This window comes from Ictalurus furcatus, chromosome 8 (assembly GCF_023375685.1).
Source record: "Ictalurus furcatus strain D&B chromosome 8, Billie_1.0, whole genome shotgun sequence".
Lineage (NCBI taxonomy): Eukaryota > Metazoa > Chordata > Actinopteri > Siluriformes > Ictaluridae > Ictalurus > Ictalurus furcatus.
The window spans coordinates 10,834,536-10,853,716 of record NC_071262.1 but is presented as its reverse complement, the minus strand read 5'-3'; the positions used below and the strand labels follow the sequence as shown (position 1 = coordinate 10,853,716).

General features: G+C 39.9%; 2 protein-coding genes across 3 annotated transcripts in view; both read right to left on the bottom strand.

The window, feature by feature from the left end:
- Positions 1 to 743: 743 nt before the first annotated feature.
- On the bottom strand, positions 744 to 7,937 carry tstd1 (thiosulfate sulfurtransferase like domain containing 1). Of its 2 annotated transcripts, XR_008386627.1 has the most exons (7): positions 7,784 to 7,937; positions 6,509 to 6,634; positions 4,875 to 5,037; positions 3,799 to 4,483; positions 3,474 to 3,573; positions 1,252 to 1,380; positions 744 to 1,163 (listed from the first exon to the last, which is right to left on the bottom strand). XR_008386627.1 is itself a non-coding variant. In XM_053631655.1 (4 exons), exons 1-4 carry the CDS (start codon positions 7,794 to 7,796, stop codon positions 4,429 to 4,431), a joined length of 357 nt encoding a protein of 118 aa, XP_053487630.1. In that variant the 5' UTR covers positions 7,797 to 7,937; the 3' UTR covers positions 3,612 to 4,428. The 2 variants fall into 2 exon arrangements, 1 of the variants encoding a protein (XP_053487630.1); XM_053631655.1 differs by lacking the exons at positions 744 to 1,163; positions 1,252 to 1,380; positions 3,474 to 3,573 and having other exon boundaries at positions 3,612 to 4,483.
- Positions 7,938 to 10,050: 2,113 nt separating this feature from the next.
- The window catches only part of tenm2a (teneurin transmembrane protein 2a), a 252,260-nt gene continuing 243,129 nt past the window's right edge, over positions 10,051 to 19,181 (bottom strand). The window contains exons 22-29 of the mRNA XM_053630714.1: positions 18,656 to 18,810; positions 17,491 to 18,380; positions 16,485 to 16,660; positions 14,925 to 15,160; positions 14,493 to 14,789; positions 12,637 to 14,254; positions 12,337 to 12,467; positions 10,051 to 11,778 (exon numbers count right to left, since the gene is read on the bottom strand). Coding sequence (XP_053486689.1) covers positions 11,038 to 11,778; positions 12,337 to 12,467; positions 12,637 to 14,254; positions 14,493 to 14,789; positions 14,925 to 15,160; positions 16,485 to 16,660; positions 17,491 to 18,380; positions 18,656 to 18,810 — 4,244 coding nt within the window. The 3' untranslated portion in view covers positions 10,051 to 11,037. The remainder of the gene's footprint in view (positions 11,779 to 12,336; positions 12,468 to 12,636; positions 14,255 to 14,492; positions 14,790 to 14,924; positions 15,161 to 16,484; positions 16,661 to 17,490; positions 18,381 to 18,655; positions 18,811 to 19,181) is intronic.

Genomic DNA, 19,181 nt, shown 5'->3' with positions numbered 1-19,181 from the left:
ATAACTAGCAATAACGCGAAAAGGGTTTTAGTTTATCACATGACATTAATACACGACTACAAGCTTTTCAAACACTTAGCCATGTAATACGGCAGGGCTGGTAGGAACTCTGGGTCTTATAGTGACACAGCGCTTTAACCCTTTCATGCTCTTGGACAGCCGATGTTTTCAGGAAAAAAAATTAATTGTAATCGCCTCCAAATCATTTGAGACCATCACTGCAATTAATCATAAATTATTATTCTTACTTCTGTTTCTCTCTTGATTGTTTCTCATTTGAATGTAGCATGTCTCTGGTATATCTTTACAAAGTTTTGACGCAAAATTAAAAATTATCTGGGAAAAAAAAAACATACATACATAAACACACACACACACACACACACACACACACACACACACGTATATATATATATATATATATATATATATATATATATATAAACATACATACATACATACATAAACACACACACACACATATATATATGTGTGTGTGTGTGTATTTATGTATGTATGTTTATATATATATATATATATATATATATATATATTTTTTTTTTTTTTGCCACATTCCACTAAAAAAATGTTATTTATTAAATATTTTTATTGAAGGTTATTTTTTTTAACCACAGAGATCAACATGCAACAGTGCTAAACTTTTGTACATTAAGAATATTGTCCAAAAATATATATATTTTCTATATTTTTTTTCACAAATTTTGGTCAATAAATGCTAACCATTTTTGTTTATAAACATATTGTAAGATTTTTATTTATTTACTTTTGCTGTTCTTAAATTCAGGTATACATTTTTATCATTTTTTCCCCCACATGGTATTTCAAATGGACATGGACAAATGGAATTTCTTTTTAATTCATATATATATGTATACACACATACAGTGATTTTGCTGTGTGTGTGTGTGTGTGTATATATATATATATATATATATGCATGCTACTCAACTTTATTGAAACTTTATTGAAAACCAGTCAACATGCACAGGGGAAACAAGATTGCATTGATCAAAAACAAATGTAACATTAACATTAACATTTCACACAAATGATAACAGTTGTTAGATTTGCTCCTGGTCTGTCTAACAGCTCTGATCAGCCGAACTCACACGCTTTAGGTCGTCCATGGTGACAGCGACCACCTGAAAAGAGAAAACACATGACGAAAAAAATGCTATTTGCATTCACTAAACTACCTGCATTCAGACTGATGGTTTTTGTGAAGTTTACGTTTTGATGTTGCGGGTCGTGATAGTCACAGATTTCCTCAGGGAAGGCGGCGCGGATCAGCTGCTTCACTTCAGCCGGATAAATGTACGTGGGTTTGTGCAGCTTGTCGCATCCAACACCGTGATGCAGCTGACAGCGGGACGGACACAAGTGTTTATTTAGGACAAAAGCAGCACTTTGGTGTTGGGAGATATAGCCAGAAGCACAGCTAGGTGCGGGATTTTAAGTTTAAACCCCTTGAATGTTTAATGACCGTTCCAAATGCTATTCGGGGTTAATGTAATACACATACAGCGCAGATAATTATATACAGGTGCATCTAAAAAACTAAAAGCTAAAAATTAAAAACTTTTTGTGGAAAAGTTCATTTTTTCCCCACAATTTAATTCAAAAAGTGAAGCTTTCATATATTCTAGATTCATTACACATAAAGTGAAATATTTCAAGCTTTTTTTGTTTTAATCTTCATGATTATGGCTTATATCTCATGGAATTCAAAAATCCAGTATCTCTAAATATTAGAATAAAGAATTTATAATACAGAAATGTCAAACCTGAGAAGAGCTCTAATCAGCTAATTAACTCAAAACACCTGCAAAGGTTTCCTGGGCCTTTAATCTCTCAGTCTGGTTCAGTACACAACCACAATCATGGGGAAGAGGAAAGTAAATCTTGCATTTCATCTGGAAATCAAGGTCCCAGAGTCTGGAGGAAGAGTGGAGAGGCACAGAATCCAAGTTGCTTGAAGTCCAGTGTGAAGTTTCTTACTGCTGGTGTTGGTCTACTGTGTTTTCTCAAGTCGAGAGTCAGTGCAATATCTACCAGGAGATTTTAGAGCACTTCATGCTTCCATCTGCTGACAAGCTATATGGAGATGCTGATTTCCTTTTCCAGCAGGACTTGGCACCTGCCCACAGTGCCAAAACTACTAGTAACTGGTTTGCTGACCATGGTATTACTGTGCTTGATTGGCCAGCCGACTCGCCTGACCTGAACCCCATAGAGAATCTCTGAGAGACACCAGACCCAACAATACAGACGAGCTGAAGGCCGCTATCAAAGCAACCTGGGCTTCCATAACACCTCAGCAGTGCCACAGGCTGATTGCCTCCATGCCACGCTGCATTCATGCAGTAATTCATGCAAAAGGAGCCCCGACCATGTACTGAGTGCATAAATGAACATACTTTTCAGAAGGTTGACATTTCTGTATTATATTCTGTATTTGATTTCCATGAACTGTAAGCTATAATCATCAAGATTTACAAAAAAAGGCTTGAAATATTTCACTTTATGTGTAATGAATCTAGAATATATGAAAGTTCCACTTTTTGAATTAAATTATGGAAAAAACCGAACTTTTCCACGATATTCTAAAATTTTATTGCACCTGTACATGTTAAATAACATTTTTCTGCGCAATAAATGCGATATAATGATGCTTATAAAGGTCAATCATTCAGGTCATCTTTACGATACCATGGCTGCGTCCCAAACCGCATACTTACCTATTATATAGTAGACAGTACGCCAAAGGGGTAGTATGTCCGAATTCTAAGTATGCGAGAACCAGTATGCGAGAAATACCCGAATAAATTTTTAACTTGTTTAAGATGTTTGTGTTTATAATGGCATCGAAGGTCACATGACAATGTCAACATGGCGGATGTAGTATGTCCGGGATTGAAGTCATAAATACACACACATACTGATTAATACGTACTGTCATAGTATGCGATTTCGGACGCAGCCCATATTTATCCGTCAATGGATTACTAACATTTCATTGGCTACCAGCTGCTATGGTGAGAAACAGAATTAACCAATCAGAATCATGGACTCTTGTTTCTGTGAGCTGGCTACACTCTGAGCGCAGGAGTATCCAGGTGACTGGCGGTTTACTTGCAGGTGGAAATAAATGTATATCTTCTTTGGTAAAATAAGATGTCCGTTTCCCCTGTTTCTAGTATGCTATTTTAATAATCACCAGAGGGATTGACATAACTGTATTTTCTCTCCTACGCCTATAAACGTTATTAATATTGCAGGAATCACCCAAAAGGCACGAGCGCGTCACAGTTCATCAATAAAAGTTTACATAACCTATAACGCTGTTTTTTTTATTATTATTATTAAAACATATCATCATCCCCGCTGAAATTAATTCCTAGTGAATATATATATGGATATAGAGCAAATAACCGTTGTCCTCGTTTTCTTACTAATCTCCGCTGGATGAGGCGGTAGGCTTTCCTCCGCCTGGCCGGGTCACCCTTCAGTCTGGACGCGGCGTGCAGTAATGGCGCCACCCAGAGAGGAACACTGTGTAGTGAGTACACAACCGACAACCACACCAAGCACACAGCAGGAAGGACGTGTTTAATTGATCTCATTGTCTTCACACAACTTACAAGAGGAAACAGTTACTAAATGACATTTTGGAGTGATGTTCATAACCGTGTGTGAATTTAATTAACGGTAAAACAGCGTCCAGTTTCGTAAATAAAATAAAAAGTGATTTGTGACATGGTCAAAGCATGTTATTACCTGAAAGAAGAACACAGAGCAAAGTAAATGTCCATCTTTCTGATGTCGGCCACTGTAACAATATAGATGAACAATCTACTTCACGAAAAGCAACATATAACCTGGTTACTTTTACAGGTTACAGTTTAACAGGCTAGACGTTTGTGCGCATGCGCACAACAACAACCGCACCGCGGTAGGAAAACAGATGAAAACATACAAAAAATAACGCTACAGTTAAAAACAAACAAACAAACAAACAAACAAACAAACAAACAAACAAAAAAAAACAACAACAAAGGCACTGGTCGTCTTGAACCCCATGATTTTTTTTTTTTTTTACAAAAATTAATTTGAACATTTGTATGGGTTTAGTACAATAGTACAAATTTTGCAATTACACGATTACAAATTCCTGAGTTATTCAAATTTAAAAATCTAATAAGTGAAATATATTTAGGTGTGTGTATATATATATATATATATATATATATATATATATATATATATATATATATATATTTAGATAAATATCTATATTATACAGTTTGACTGAGCTACACATGGTTGACAATCCTGTGAGAGGAACATTGTCCAAATGTCACTAAAACTACTCTATTAGATGTCCTGGAGCTGTGTGCGGAAGCAGCATCATTTGCCTTCCTTCTCTGACCATTCCTTGTAACCTCCTGCATAGTTCCGTGCACTGGAGAGAGAGAGAGAGAGAGAGAGAGAGAGAGAGAGAGCACACGCGCACACACACACACACACACACACACACACACACTGACTATATAAGTCAGGAAATTATCAGTCGAAACAAGGTTTTCCAGTATGACCCATGTTTCTATAAACACTGACAGTATTATAGTCCCTCCAGGATTTTGCGATCGCAGAAATCAAGGAAACTGCAACATTAGCAGGAGCTTGTAAATTTCACCAATTCAGTTTTCTGCAAAAAGCACAAAAAACTTTAAAAAAAACCCTCAGCAAAATCAAGCATTTTTGGCCGCAACAAACACACAAAAAAAATCACAAAATCCCGTATGGACTGTCCTTAGCTGCTAACACAATAACACATTTAATCCTGATCATACTTGGTGAAGCCGAGGCTTCTGGCTTTCTCTGTAGCAGTGTCTCCACGCCGTCCCATTTGGCAGTGAAACACCAGTTCATGGCTATCCAGAAGGGGCTTGGGGACACCGAATTTCTCTTGAAAAGCATGTTCATCCAAAGAGAATTCCTTTTCCACATTTTCCACTACAAGACACAGTAAGGACAATAAGGACATGGTATATAGTAATCATGGGTTAATAACAGTATCTTATTAAAAGACAAGTCCACCATGAAACACATTAAATATGCTTACACTGAAATATTTATGATATGCTTAGCTATTCTTGTACTAACGTTTTTTGGTTGATGCTGTATTTTGATTCATTTCTGTGAGAAGTTAGTGGTTGTGTGTCACACTGACTTCAAAGGGGGTGTTATGGGGATGTTTAATATAAAGAGCAAAAAAGAACAAGAGCTTCTTTTCTCATTCAGAATTTTCCAGTGACGTTCAGTGCCGTATTAATGGAAATATAACAGATGTAGGGGGAAGGTTAGAAGGTAAGAAGTAATAGGAAGGGAACAGTTGCAGAGACTTGGCTTGGCTAGTTAGTAGTTGAGATGAAAATTAATGACAGTTGACGTTTCAGAGCCTGATCATTTTTTTCTTCCCCCAAGCCATCAGATTCCTCAATACCCAGAGACTGGATCAACACCAACTCACACACACACACACGCACAGACACACACACACACACACACACACACACACACACACACTCAGCTGAACACCATTCCACTACTTCTGCATTTTTTGCACATTTCTTTCTTAAAGTCCCCGTAAAGTGCCTTGAAACAAACAGCATTATTCGATATGTTGACGTAATTTTCACTGAAACAGGAAGCCAGGGTGGGCCATATCGAGTGGCCCCTCCCCCTTTTTAAATAACCAGTAATATTTAGCTTACCTCACAGCCAGGGCTAAACCATACTTGACAGTTAGTACCATGGATTTTTATAATGTTGGGGACGGGACACTTCAGATTTTAGAGAGCATTTGATTGGACAGAAAATCTGTTGAGAAACTGAAGTGCATAATGATGTCATCAGGAGTGTTGGTCCGTATTGGTGGCATAGAGAGACTGCGAATTTTGTTATTGTTCTGGAGCACACCAGCTTATAGATATCCTTAAGGCTAACATATTCATATTAAAAGCCACGAAACTTACATTTTGAGTTCATGGTATTGACCACTTGCGTTCTTGCGGCTAGTTACTATGTTATGTTTATGCACCGTCCTTTACTGTGCCTCGTGTCCTCGTTTAGTAATCGCTGTACTGTCTTGTCTTTATGTAGTCCTGTGTATGTCTTTGTAGTCTTATTTAGCTATGTATTGTTTTATGTAGCACCATGGTCCTGGAGGAACGTTGTTTAGTTTCAGTGTACTGTACCAACTGTATATGGTTGAAATGACAATAAAGCCACTTGAACATGAAAACAGGTCAACATGTATGTGAAAGAAGAATAAAAAAATAGTCGATTCAGAAAACCATTACAAAATAAATCTTGGACACCTCTGTAGATCGGTATTAATTATAAAAGGTAACATTCCTTTAGTAATGAATTAATAACTGTGGTAGTACTGGGCAGTATTACAGTTTATTGCTCTGTAACTCACCTGGGACATGGATGGAGCCTGGGATGCATCCTCTGTCCACTTCATCTTTGGAGCGCACATCCACAAGCAGAAGGTCTTTACTTTTCTCTTTGAGGGATTTGAGATCGCTGTAGGAGATAACTTTATCTAGAAATATATTTTTAAAAAAGTGTCACATGCAGAGTCTTGCTTAGCTGCGAAACAGTGGTTCTCAAAGTGGGGTCTGCAAAGCATAGCCAAACGAGTCTGTGATTTTTTTTATTATTATTAATTTTTTTACAGTGGTAGAAATCACAAACTAGGCTACAATTATCAAAACTATTATTATATTCCTTATAGTTATTAGCCTTAATTCAATGTTCTTAACCCAAAACCTCAATAACTCATGAACAAGCATGTCTATAAAGAATGTATAAATGTATAAATAATCGGACCTAATGTGATGTAAATCCTCATTTGTAAGTCGCTTTGGATAAAAGCATCTGCTAAATGAATAAATGTAAATGTAATGTGTCCAAAATATTATTGTACACATTTGAACAATGAGTCTAATATTTGTTTAGTTGGATCATATTCATAAAATAAATCTGTACTTAAGGAGTCACCAGAATTTATTTTCACTTTACAGTTTTTATTTTTCACTTTACAGTTTTTTTTTGTTTTTTTTTCTTCCACTTTACAAACCCAAGCTCCTGCATGGCCAGCCTGAAAAACAGGAAACGCAGGCTCTTTGACGGGGACAATTTGTAAATACAGTAATATGCAGAAATCTACATTGTATTAAGAACACAATGGTTATTCTGGAGTATATCTAACTTTAAAGTGAGCAGTGTGTCATTCTGTAAAACAGTGATTTCACCATATCTATAAAACCCCAACTGGCAAAAACTGCAAGTCATTATGCTCTGACGTCACTAATCTTCAGGGATCACTTATAATATCAGAGAAAAACAACTGATGGAAAAAAACAATTACAGCAGTATAAATTCATCAAAGACTATAAAGACAAGAATAAAAAGTAACAAGGGCCATGATAACTGCAACATTTGTAGTCTAAATAAAATCACTAATGTGTACTAATTATGAACCTGAGCAGAGTTAAGGATACAGGCAGTGTTCCAAGGATACAGAAAGCTTTGATCTTATTCCTTAATCCCAAATCAGATATCACTGATAGTGCATAGCCGGTAATGCATAGCGCTAATGCAGTATTAGTCACGGTTTTACTTGACATAAGCATCGTGCTGTGTTGGTGAAAATAAAATGTAGTAGAAGTTGTAGAATGAATGTACTTACCTGTATTTGCCATGTTGACGGTTTAACCTGCTCGGTAAGCAAGAGTTACAGCACTGTACAACTACACTTCCTCGTTCTTGTATTCATATGCTGGTGGGCGTGGCATAAACGCGGGCCGTCCAATAGCCGTCTGCTTAATATTAATATTCAAAATAGACCTACCCCCTTACGCAACTTATATAGAAACTGAAAGTCACATACGACGGTTTAGGAGTCAACAATGAAACAAACAAATAAAAAAATACAAACAAACAAAAAACATGTAAAATAAATACAGGGCTTACATACTGTGTGTTTTTATTTTATTTTTATTGTTATAGTAGGCTAGGCGTATAATTCAGTCCATACAGGATTTCGTGTTTGACGCACGTGAAGAGGTCTTGTTGTGATGACATCACATGACGCGTCTTGGCACAAGTCTGCGGTAATTTTGAATAATTGCAAGCTCCTCTGAAAATTGTGGAGCTTGCTTGATTTTGAGTTAACTTCTGCGATCATAAAATCCTGGAGGGACTGGTATGGATACTGTGTCTGTGAAATGGAGCAAGAAATGATGTATACTCATGACCTGGTGTTATAATCATTTACACAGGCACCAAGTAAAATTAACTTTTTTTTGTGGTTAGCATGTTTGCCTCACACCGCTAGGGTTGGGGGTTCGATTCCCACTGCTGCCCTGTGTGGGCAGTTTGCATGTTCTCCCAGTGCTGCGGGGGTTTCCTCCGTGTACTCCGGTTTCCTCCCCCAGTCCAAAGACATGCATGGTAGGCTGATTGGCATGTCCAAAGTGTCCGTAATGCATGAGTGGGTGTGTGAATGTGTGTGATTGTGCCCTGTGATGGATTGGCACCCTGTCTAGGGTGTACCCTGACTTGTGCCTGATGTTCCCTGAGATAGGCTCCAGGTTTCCCGCGACCCTGAATGATAAGCGGTATAGAAGATGGATGGATGGATCCTATCTAATTACTGCGAAATGAATGCCTTTACTTCCCCCCCTTCAACAACTTTATCTTCACTTTATATTAACTGATCAGGTTTCAGGATTTGTGGTTGTTGCTCTTACTCTTTAATTTTGGAAAAGTCTTCCCTAATAACATACTGGATAGCTAAAGATATGGAGTATGTATATATATAGTACATTAAGTGTATGGTGTGTAGGGTGCTATTTGAGACAGCCTTACTGTCTTAAAAAAGTGACCTGTCATTATGCTAGACTTTTAAATGCTTTTGAAATGAATAAGACAATAAACATAGCTTATCAGGTTACAGAGAATCCAGAATGCGCAAACTCCTCTGTCCTGAAGACATGTTTTTAATGTGATAATAGTTTTAGATTTTATGGTACATCCCTGTGACTGAGTTGTTACTATGGAAATGATAGCATATTAGATTGAATGCATTAAAATAAATATTAATATTAACCATAATATTAATCATTCGGATTGCAGCTGACATTAGCATCAGAGCTGCTGTTATAGAAAATTAATTAACACCCTCTGACCAGTCAGATTTGAGAGTTCAGTGGCATTGTTCTATAATTAAATTGATATTTATTCCAGAACTTTTTGAAGGCTACACTTAGGCATGCATCACAATCAGATTGATTGATTGATTTGTTTGTTTCTTTATTTAGGTTACAGCTCTGTCATATCTTCAGAGTTGGAGTAATAAAAAAACCCCAACTTTTTCCAGTATTCAGAAATGCAACAGACAAATCAAACTCACATGAAGTAAACCTTTTATTGATAAGGTCTCAGAGAAGACTTGCTTAAGTGTACGAATCCCTCAATACTGATTTGGTACATAATGACATCCATAATGAGTCTCTTCACAGTGGATAGAATCCATTTCTACGGTTTTGGGTTCTAGTACAGCAACTTTGCATAAAAACAAACCTAATCAAACAAAACATCAAACTGGGGATCAATACTGTTTATCTGGAATATTGGAGTGCCACAAATCCTAGCGTCTTTATACCAGCTATAAGGTTTGCACATTACAAGCCACCTTTTATTAGAAATATAAAATGTGATATTATGAACAATATTCTACTGCATAAAGGAAAATCTATACACTGTACATAGACATATTTCGAAAAAAGCAAGTTTCACAGTTTTAAACTTTATTTAAAGTATAAACAATTTTGAACACTTTACATAAATTATTTTTGTCTATGACTAATTTGCTTAAGCAACTCAAAATTAATATAAAAACTTAATGAACATTTCTTACATATATTACAAAAGAAAATACTCTGTTTTCTTGGCTAAAAATGGTGACGTCTTCATGATTGTCATAGAGTACTAAGAATAATAAATACATAAATAAGAAGAATGAACATAAAATAAAAATGAATCATTTCTTACACTAGTTACAGTTAAGCAGGTAATCTTGATAGCATGAATGTTTGTTTCTTTTTTTTTTTCTTTTTTTTCTTTTCTCTCTGATGTTTCTGTACAGAAGTGCCCGGGTGAGAGTCTCACAAATCTACTGCAACTGAGATGTACAAAACTATCTCATCTAAAGTCCACTCGGAACATCAGTGTTATCTGACACACCACAGATATTATTCTAATCTTCCAGTGACAAAACAAAACTATGCTGGACATTGACCTTATGCAAATATAGCCATAATTTTTTCCTTGTTTAAAAAAAAAAATCAAACAGACAAACAGTTATCCTTTGTTGGGGTTCTGCTTTCATGAAGGAACATAAAGCAGTTTGTGGATGGGACTTGCCGCAGCCGCAGTTGGCAGTCCTGTTATTTAGAATATGAGGCCTGAGACTGATATGACTGATAATCCACTTTGTGGACATTGCTCAGTTTCAGCGTGGGGACTAGGCCTCTGTAACAACTCGTGAGAACCGTCCTCTCTGCAATCTGGATCACACAGGAACATATAGTACCATCTGGCACCAACATCCTCGCCGAACCCAAAAAATATGGGTAAAAATAGTATTTCTTTTTTAAAAAGGGGATTTTTTTTATATTAACAGCCGATCTGTTTTATTTTCAGTTATTTGCAGTGCACAAAAACAAAGACAAGTTCTTGCAAAGTATTTTTTGCCCATGGCAGTAATAATAATATTCTTTTTAAAAGTCCCTGCAGCGTTCAGAGAGTTACCCCTTAAGTTTATTTATTCTCCGTGGGTAAAGGAGATATAGGTAAAAGGAGAACCGGGGTGAGACAAAGAGTGATGCAGAGAAAGAGAGAATGAAGAATGCAGAAGATAAGAATGCGCTCATAGTTCTGTTACCTCTTGCCCATCTCATTCTGTCTGAGGAACTGGATGTTGGTGCTGCTGTCAGCCAGTTCAGGGTATTGCTCCACGGGTAGCACATAGTAACCATCATAGCCCTGAACTCTCCCTGTGGAGAGGAGCTGTTGCCTCTCACCCTCGGTCCACAGGCGGCTGCCTTCCTTACCATCCCGTGTCCTCTGCTGCTCTCGCAGCCAGGCACCTGCCAGTGCCCGCTGGCGTGCCAGCTCTAGCAGCCGGGCGCGTTCCTCATCCAGTGTATCCTGCGCCAGGCCATATCGCACGCTCAGGGACAATGCAGTCGACCGCAGCTCTACAGTGACGCCCCGCCGTGAACGTCCACTCACTGTAACATTGATACCAGCTCCCTCCAGCACCCTGCGCCCATTGCTGAGGCCCAGTGCCAGCAGGTCTGCATCAGCTGAGCCGATCTTCACAAAAAAGTGGCAGTCATGGCCATCCTGCACGTAATGCGTGCCCTCCAGGTAGATGGCGTTGTTGAGAACTAGAGCCACCTTACTGCTGTTGTCACTGGCTGTACTAGAGACACCCGTCACTACATGCCCCTCTTTCACAGCCAGCATCATGCCCCGCCCAATGATGGATGGCACTGTGCCAAACCAGTGACCTGGTTTATCACGCTTGTTCTGTCGATCTTTATTGAGCAGCTGACCCTCTAAAGCCATGAAGGCCTGGTTGTGTCTCTCAGCCTCCTGCTGAACTCCAGACATGAGCTGCAGGGAAAAGTACATGGCTGGAGTTTAATGGCAGTGCCCTTAAAGAATATGGATAATTACCACAGACAAGAATTCCAAACATCTAAGGACAGTGGTTAGGGCAGTCAAAGAAATATTTATGAGAAACATTTTGTAGTATGCTTTCATTACTTCATTAAAGGGTGTTTGCGCATTCATTTCTAAACCTGTTTAACTGATCATTTCAGAGATCATTTGTAGTTATCCCTTAGCAATGTAAGTAGTGCCTCATTTTCCAGCTGATCACATGTCAAAAAGTTAGAGAATACCTTAATATCCAAAATAACTTTCCTACTGTATTGATTTCATGTTTGCAGTTCGGTTACGGTTGTAGAGTTTGCATTATATAATCATTTATTGATGGAATTGTCATTATAAGTGAGTTTTGCTTTGGCAGGTTTTTACATATTTTTCTGAGTACATGGAAACTATTGTCAGTGTTAATATGCACTGAAGGTTATGTTTTCCTATCTAAAGCATTTTCCCCTCAAGAATATGATGATTATGTTTTACTGTGGCTTTAACTTGAAAACTCACCTGGCCATTTTCACACTCCTGACTGGCTTGTAGCTCATATGGTGGATCCACAAAGTATAATATATGTTTAGGAAAGCCAGGGATGATGTTACTGAGCTGGAAGCCGAACATCACCAACCAACTCTTTACATCTGAGCAAGAAAGATAAAAACCTTAAGTCACAGAAACCCACTTAAAAAGACAGTTTTTTCATTTGATATACTGATGTCAAAAGCTCAAATTCAATGAGTCTCATTAAATGGTCTCATTCTGTGTTACCTGCATCAGTCTATTCACCCTGCTGTAAGACCAGACACTTACCTGTGACATAATTCTTCACATCCAGCATATCGCTGAGAGGATTATTGTTCTTGAACATGTACAAGTTAAACGGAGCCAGGTCCTTGCTGATCTTCTGCCACATGGTATAATCAGGCGATGTCCATCTGGCAGCTAATACATCATAGTCCCTCTGTGTGAAGTGCACTAGCTTGGTCAGCGAATCATAGAGGCCACCGTGGAATCCGATTACCAGCTGGAACTCAGGATTGGAGTCGTGGTACACCTCGCCGTAGGCCGTGTACTGCACCTGCTTGATCATCTGCCCATTGCTGCTAAAGACGGCCAGTGGTGTTCCTGTGTTGTCCGAGGCGATATAGTACTCTTCACCGCTGCTCACCTCCATGGCGAACAGATGGCCTTGCAGGTCATAGTAGAGCGAAGTGATTTCTGAGCTTGAGTGGTTGAACACATGTGTGACTCGCACCGGGTTGTTCAGATCAGCGTAGAAAAACTGCAGGTGCTGGCCCAGGCTGTTCTTGGTAGAGACTCGTCGTCCGAGGCCATCGTAACGGTACTGCACACTCCATCCTCCTCCTACACGGCTGTAGGCTCTCACCAACTGTCCTTTGGAGTTATAGTCAAAGATGTCGGAGCCCCTCTGGCTGAGAAAGCCATCCTCGTCCAGCTTGTACTGCACATCTCCCAGGCGTGTGATTCGGTCACGTAGGTCGTAACGTAGTGGCATGAGACGGGCACTGTTGCCAGGGTTCAGTAGGTGCAGATTGCCATTGAGGTCATAGCTGTAGCGCCAGGTGGACCAGTCATTGACCTTGACCCCACTGAGCTGCCCATCACCATCATACTCATAGCGGTATTGTGTGGTATTGGCATATGGCCCAATCTTCAGCTCGCGTTTGATCACGCGACCCATGTTGTCATACTGCACTGTCATCCAGTACATGAGTGAGCGAAAGATTTCATACTGCACCTCTTTTATGCGGCCGTGTGCATCAAAGTGCTTGCTGAGTGTCATTACCGCGGTGGTGATGATCTGATTGATATCATAATAAATGACACCGAACTTGCCGAAATGCTCCACTTTGCCAGAAATCTCATCATAGCGGTACAGGTCCACAGGTAGTGGTGTCTCACTGATGACTGGCTTCATGCTTGCTATGCGGAAACTGTTGTCATGATAGGTGTAGTCAAAGCGGGCATTCACCATGCCTTCTTCAGAGAAGCGGTAGATCTGTTTGTCCACTAGGGGTCCCATCTTACGATATCTTATAGTGCAAGAGAAGCCTCCGCTCTGCAGATTGACCATCTTGAGTACACCAGATGTTTCATCATAGCCAAAAGTGACAGCAGTGCTATCATACAAAATCTCAGAGAGCTTGGCCAGTTTTCCATATTTGTAAAGGACACGACGTCCCGTACCCAGGAAGTATGTGGCCTGGGGGCGGCCATCTTCACTGAAGTCATAAATGATGGAGGCATTGCTTTCAGGGGGGTTATAAGTGTTTCGGATATAGCCGATGGAGACATGGGTAAACATCGTGTGCCGAGCCACGCTAGGCATGGTGACCGCAGTGATACGATCAGATGGATCAAACTCAAAGATGTACTGCCTCTGACTCTGCAGGAGCAGCACCATGGACTGTAAACAGAAAGAAATACATAAGATATTATCTTTATTGCAATCACTGATTATATAAATACCCAACTTTTTTGGAATTGGGGTTGAAATATGAAATCTCATAACACTATAGCAACCATTAGTAATACAAACAAATCCAGTATACAATACTACACATAGCATTAAAGCCATTTGCTGACATAGAGGTGATCTGAAATTGCATTGAAGGGATTTGAAATTGCCATGAATTGACAATTACCTTGTCCAGGTAGCTGTAGCTCCACACCTTGCCATCAACAAATGCGCGGGAGAGGATGCGTCCTTGTTGGTCAAACTCTGTCCTCTCACTCATACTGCCACGGTGCAGACCCACCAGCCGTCCCGTGGAGGAGTAGGACACGTTTACCACAGCCAGGCTACTGCTGGGCTGCCAAATAGCAGGTCTACCCTGAGCATCATAAGTGATCCTTAGTGTGAACTTCCTGTGGTCATCGTAAATCTTCTCTGTCCGTGTGTTCCTGTCAAAGTCGATGGAGAGCAGGTTGCGTCCGTGGGCCTGAAAAAGAGACGTCAGTGAAAGGTAATTTCCATGAAGGGACTCTGTTGCTGCGGACACAAGCCTCCGGACATAGCTGTCCACATCAATTGAGAATGTTTGATGAAATCCAAGCAATGCGTCATCTTTACTCACCCTTAGTTTCCTGCCAAACACTGTGACCTTGCCCTTGGTCAGCTCCTTGCGCAGTCGCCACTCTATGGAGTTGAGTCCATTGTCGGTGGGCAGGGTGATATTTCTGCGGCCGATGGTAGGGCTCACTGAACCGGCCAGAATGTGAGGTTCTGTGTGGTAGCTGATACCCATCCCATTAGCATAGATCACTCTCAGCGTGCCATTATTACACAGCTGGTAGCTGTTCCGTACTTGATCTGCAGAGGCCAACAGAGTACCACAGATTTAGAATAAAGTACATACAGTTGTAAATAGTACAAACTTTGTAATAGATTTTTTATTTTATGACTCCTACATTATCAAGTCAGTACAAAAACCATGTTAGACTTCCAAACATTAAATTTCGAATTAAATTAAATTTAAGCAAAATTAAATGTTACAGAAAAATGTTTGTATGTCAGTAAAGAAAGCAGCATATTATGTAAGAGACACTTTTCAGACACACAAAAAAAACCCACAATGAAAGCTGCTGGGTTTTGCTGCAAAAATAAGAAGTGAGTGCGACAGTCAGAAGTCTCCAGAAGAGCTGTGGCTGGTTCTGCAAGATGCTCAGTACAACTTACAGCTCATTTCCTTATAAAACTGCACTCATTGTACCAGAGACTACTATTTTTTTTTTTTTTTTTTTGTCACCCCAAATATTGACTTTGTTTCATTTACTACTGTTTATTGCTCTTTACAGCATTTTTTGAATGGAGAAACATTTAATTTCATTATTTTTGAAAGCATCTTTGCTCTACAGCATTTCTTTGCATGTGTCTAAGACTTTTGCACAGTACTGTAGGTATATATATATATATATATATATATATATATATATATATATATATATATATATATATATATCACAGCGATTAGAAATGCTCTTCATCTAACAGACTGAATGTTTTATAAATACCGATTTTCGCTTATCTGTTTTACTAAGTTCTACAGTAAATTAAGAGGTGGAAGTAGGGTTTTAATGAGAAATCTGTGTGAACAGATGTCGAGCAGGAAACATCTGGACATTTTAATGATTCTCAACTTCAGCTAGCTGAAAGTTCTCCTCTGGGCCGGCTCCTTAATTAAACTCGTACATGTTCCCTCTCCAGGCCCCTAGAATGCACACTAATGGTATTACTTTAGGCTCGGTCTCATCTGGTGTATGGGTCAGGGAAAAGGGGTCCAATTGTTCCTGTTCTCTAGTTGTGAATCTCTTACTTGTTACACACACACACTCTCACTCTCTCTTTCGCTCATTCACCCAAATCATATTTTGGTGTAACAGAGGCATAGGAGACAAATATACAATTTATACAGGACACATTTCGTACATTTTATGAATCTACATGCTGTAGAAAATTAATACCTCAGAAAATAGTCCCCATAGAATTCTGAGGATTTCTGAAGAATCTGCAAACCCTACAATCTTAACAGAGTTCATTAAAATAATAATAATAAAAAAAATTAAGATACAGCATGGAAATAAGGGCACGTTATCTGACAGACTTTAGTTTAATAAAACATTCTTAGTGCACACACCTTGTACTACAGTGTAGGATGCCTCTACCGATGAAAGATTGGTAATGACAGTGATGTCATCATCTCTGTTTGAGCTCTCGATGTCAATGTTAATGGATTTCTCAATCTCTCTGTGCAGGCTTGTCACCATTCCAGTCGGATAGGTCATATTGGTAAGTCTCCCCTCGCTATCATACCTGCAGGCACAACAAGAAGTTCACAAAACTAAACTTCACAAAAAAAACAAAAAACAACAAAACAAACAATTCTGAAATAAACAATGGAAACACAATCAAGTTCTGTGAGTTCTACGAGTTTCCCCATATAAATGCATCATTGCATCATTTGGGTCTGAATGATTTTTATCATCAGTAGCACAGCAGACAGTGTGTGAGTATGACAATTCTGTCACATGAAAGCAGGCAGCTGTTGCTCTCATGTGAACTTGTAGGGTAACATCTGAGATCAAAAGATTAGAAAGCGTCTCGTATGGAGTGGGTCTCTATATTGGCTGGCATGTCCCTAACCTTCTCTCTCACTTTTGTTTTCTTCATCTCTGTCTGGAATTCCATGGAAACCATGTTTAGAGCCTATCACAGATCTGTTCCAGACTAACTGATGCCTGTTTCAGTGAATGCAGTGGAGGGAACACATTCTCCTGGTTTAGCTTCTTCTTTTTAATTATTTATTTTTTTGCAGATGGGTGCATTTACATAGGCAGACAGCAGATGGAAGCAATGTTTCACATAATTCCCATTATGTAGGGATGATCCTGAATACAAATATTTACACATCCTGATTTCACACAGTCATCGGGGAATAGACACATCATGCAAACCTCCGCAACCCATTTTTATTCAGAGGAAATTGAATCTGAACCTTATTAAAATGCTGAGTTCTTGAGTGTGTCTTTCTAAACAGAATACTGAATAGAAAATTCACACTAAATGACTCTGTAGCATTACACACACAAACACACACTCTCTGTCTCTCTCTAACTCACTCACTCACTCACTCACTCACTTACTCGTAAAATGTGGTCCAGCCTGTCTCGTCAGCCTTACTGGCCAGCAGGCCTGTGCTGCCACTGTAGCTGAGCTGTACAATCTCCTGCTCGGCAGTGGAGATGGAGCGAAGGCTGCCTCCTACATCCATTCCCAGAGTTAACACCTTGTTATCAGGCAGTAGGTGGAGTCTAACTGTGCTAGCTCCACCCAGGCCACCACCCTCCCTGCGCACTAGCACAGTGTTGTTACAGTTATCCACGACAGCAGCAAGCTCTCCGTCAGGCGTGTAGCTAAAGTTGTAGAGACTCATTCCACTGACCAGACTGATGGTATGCAGGTGGAGTCCCTCCTCACTGAATACATAGAGCTCTTGTTCTCGTGGTGATGCCACCTCATATTGGCCAGCTGCGTTTGGGCCTGGGCGGTTGGCGTGCACAGCTCGAATGCGGATGTTGTTGAGATCAGCGATGTAGAGTGTGCCATCAGGAGCCACTGCTAGTGAGGTGGGGGCATTGAGGCTGGCATCGGTGGCATAGCCTTCATCGCCAGCAAAGCAGTTGCAGTTGACATCGTTCTTGCAGTCACACTCAGAGGTGGCACCAGCCAGCAATGAGATCTCTCCGTTGGCACTGACCTGGCGCACACGGTTGATTTTTTTCTCATCGCTCTCAGCAATGTACAGCACACCGGAATGGGAGACAGCGATGGCAGTGGCACTCTCCAGTGCTGAGTGGATAGCCAGCCTGCTGAGGGAATAGTCGATGCCTGGAACCTGGCAGTGCATGGGCCGCCCAGCTACAATGCTTACCTGATGGTTTTCAGTAATGCGTAGGATGACATTGTTCTCTAAAACGTACAAGGAATTGTCCATGGGGTTGACTGCCAGGTCAGTGGGCCACTCCAAACGCACCTAAGACAAAGTAGAAGTCATGGTACATATGCCAAATAGATACCCATTTTCAAGCATTATTCAAGACTCATGGTTACTAGCCTACCAATCAGAATTCATAGCATGTATTTTGGTCGAGCTTCTATAGAGCTGCCTTCTGACCAGCTAAAAGTAATTTAAGCTCCTACAGCTTGAGAACCTGGAGCCAGTTCAATACACAAAAGCATGGGCAAGAAAAAAAGGGAGGATTTGTGTGATCCCCTGAGCATGCAAGGATTATAGACTTCTTGGCGCACCTGGCTGACATCCATGCTGGCGTCACAGCTGAGCGGTCGTACAGCAGTGAGATCATTAGCTCCCAGCAGTGTGGAGATGATTCCATTCTGGTCCACCTTCCTGATCATGGTGGCATCCACAAAAAACATCAGCCCATTTTTGTCAACTGCAATACCTAAGACAGAGAGTGTAAAGAAGAGAAATAGTCTGCCAAGGAGTTTTGTTTTTCAAATGTGCCATCAGTCGTTTTAAATGTTCGACGCTCCTATCCCATTTCCTCTCCAGCAAATAATATCCGTCCATCAAATGTCACCTTCATCAGAGCACATCAGCTCATATACGGGGGCGGAAGATGACATTGAGACAATGAAAAACAAATAGAGGAACCTGTGTAGGTGTCTGTTGTATGGAGGTCAAAGCTACTTTTCAGCTGTACTGTGACTAAACTGAGAGGCAGAAAGACAGGGAGATAGAACCAAAGAGAGCAAATGCAGAGCACAGTAGATGCAAGAGTGCCTCTGCTGATGCTTCACTGCTCACAGTCAT

Coding starts and splice junctions, on each gene's coding strand:
- tstd1 (XM_053631655.1), bottom strand. Junction 5,038..6,508: donor AGGCTCCATCCATGTCCCAG/GTGAGTTACAGA, acceptor TGTGTCTTGTAG/TGGAAAATGTGGAAAAGGAA. Junction 4,484..4,874: donor AGAAGCCTCGGCTTCACCAA/GTATGATCAGGA, acceptor CTCTCTCTCCAG/TGCACGGAACTATGCAGGAG.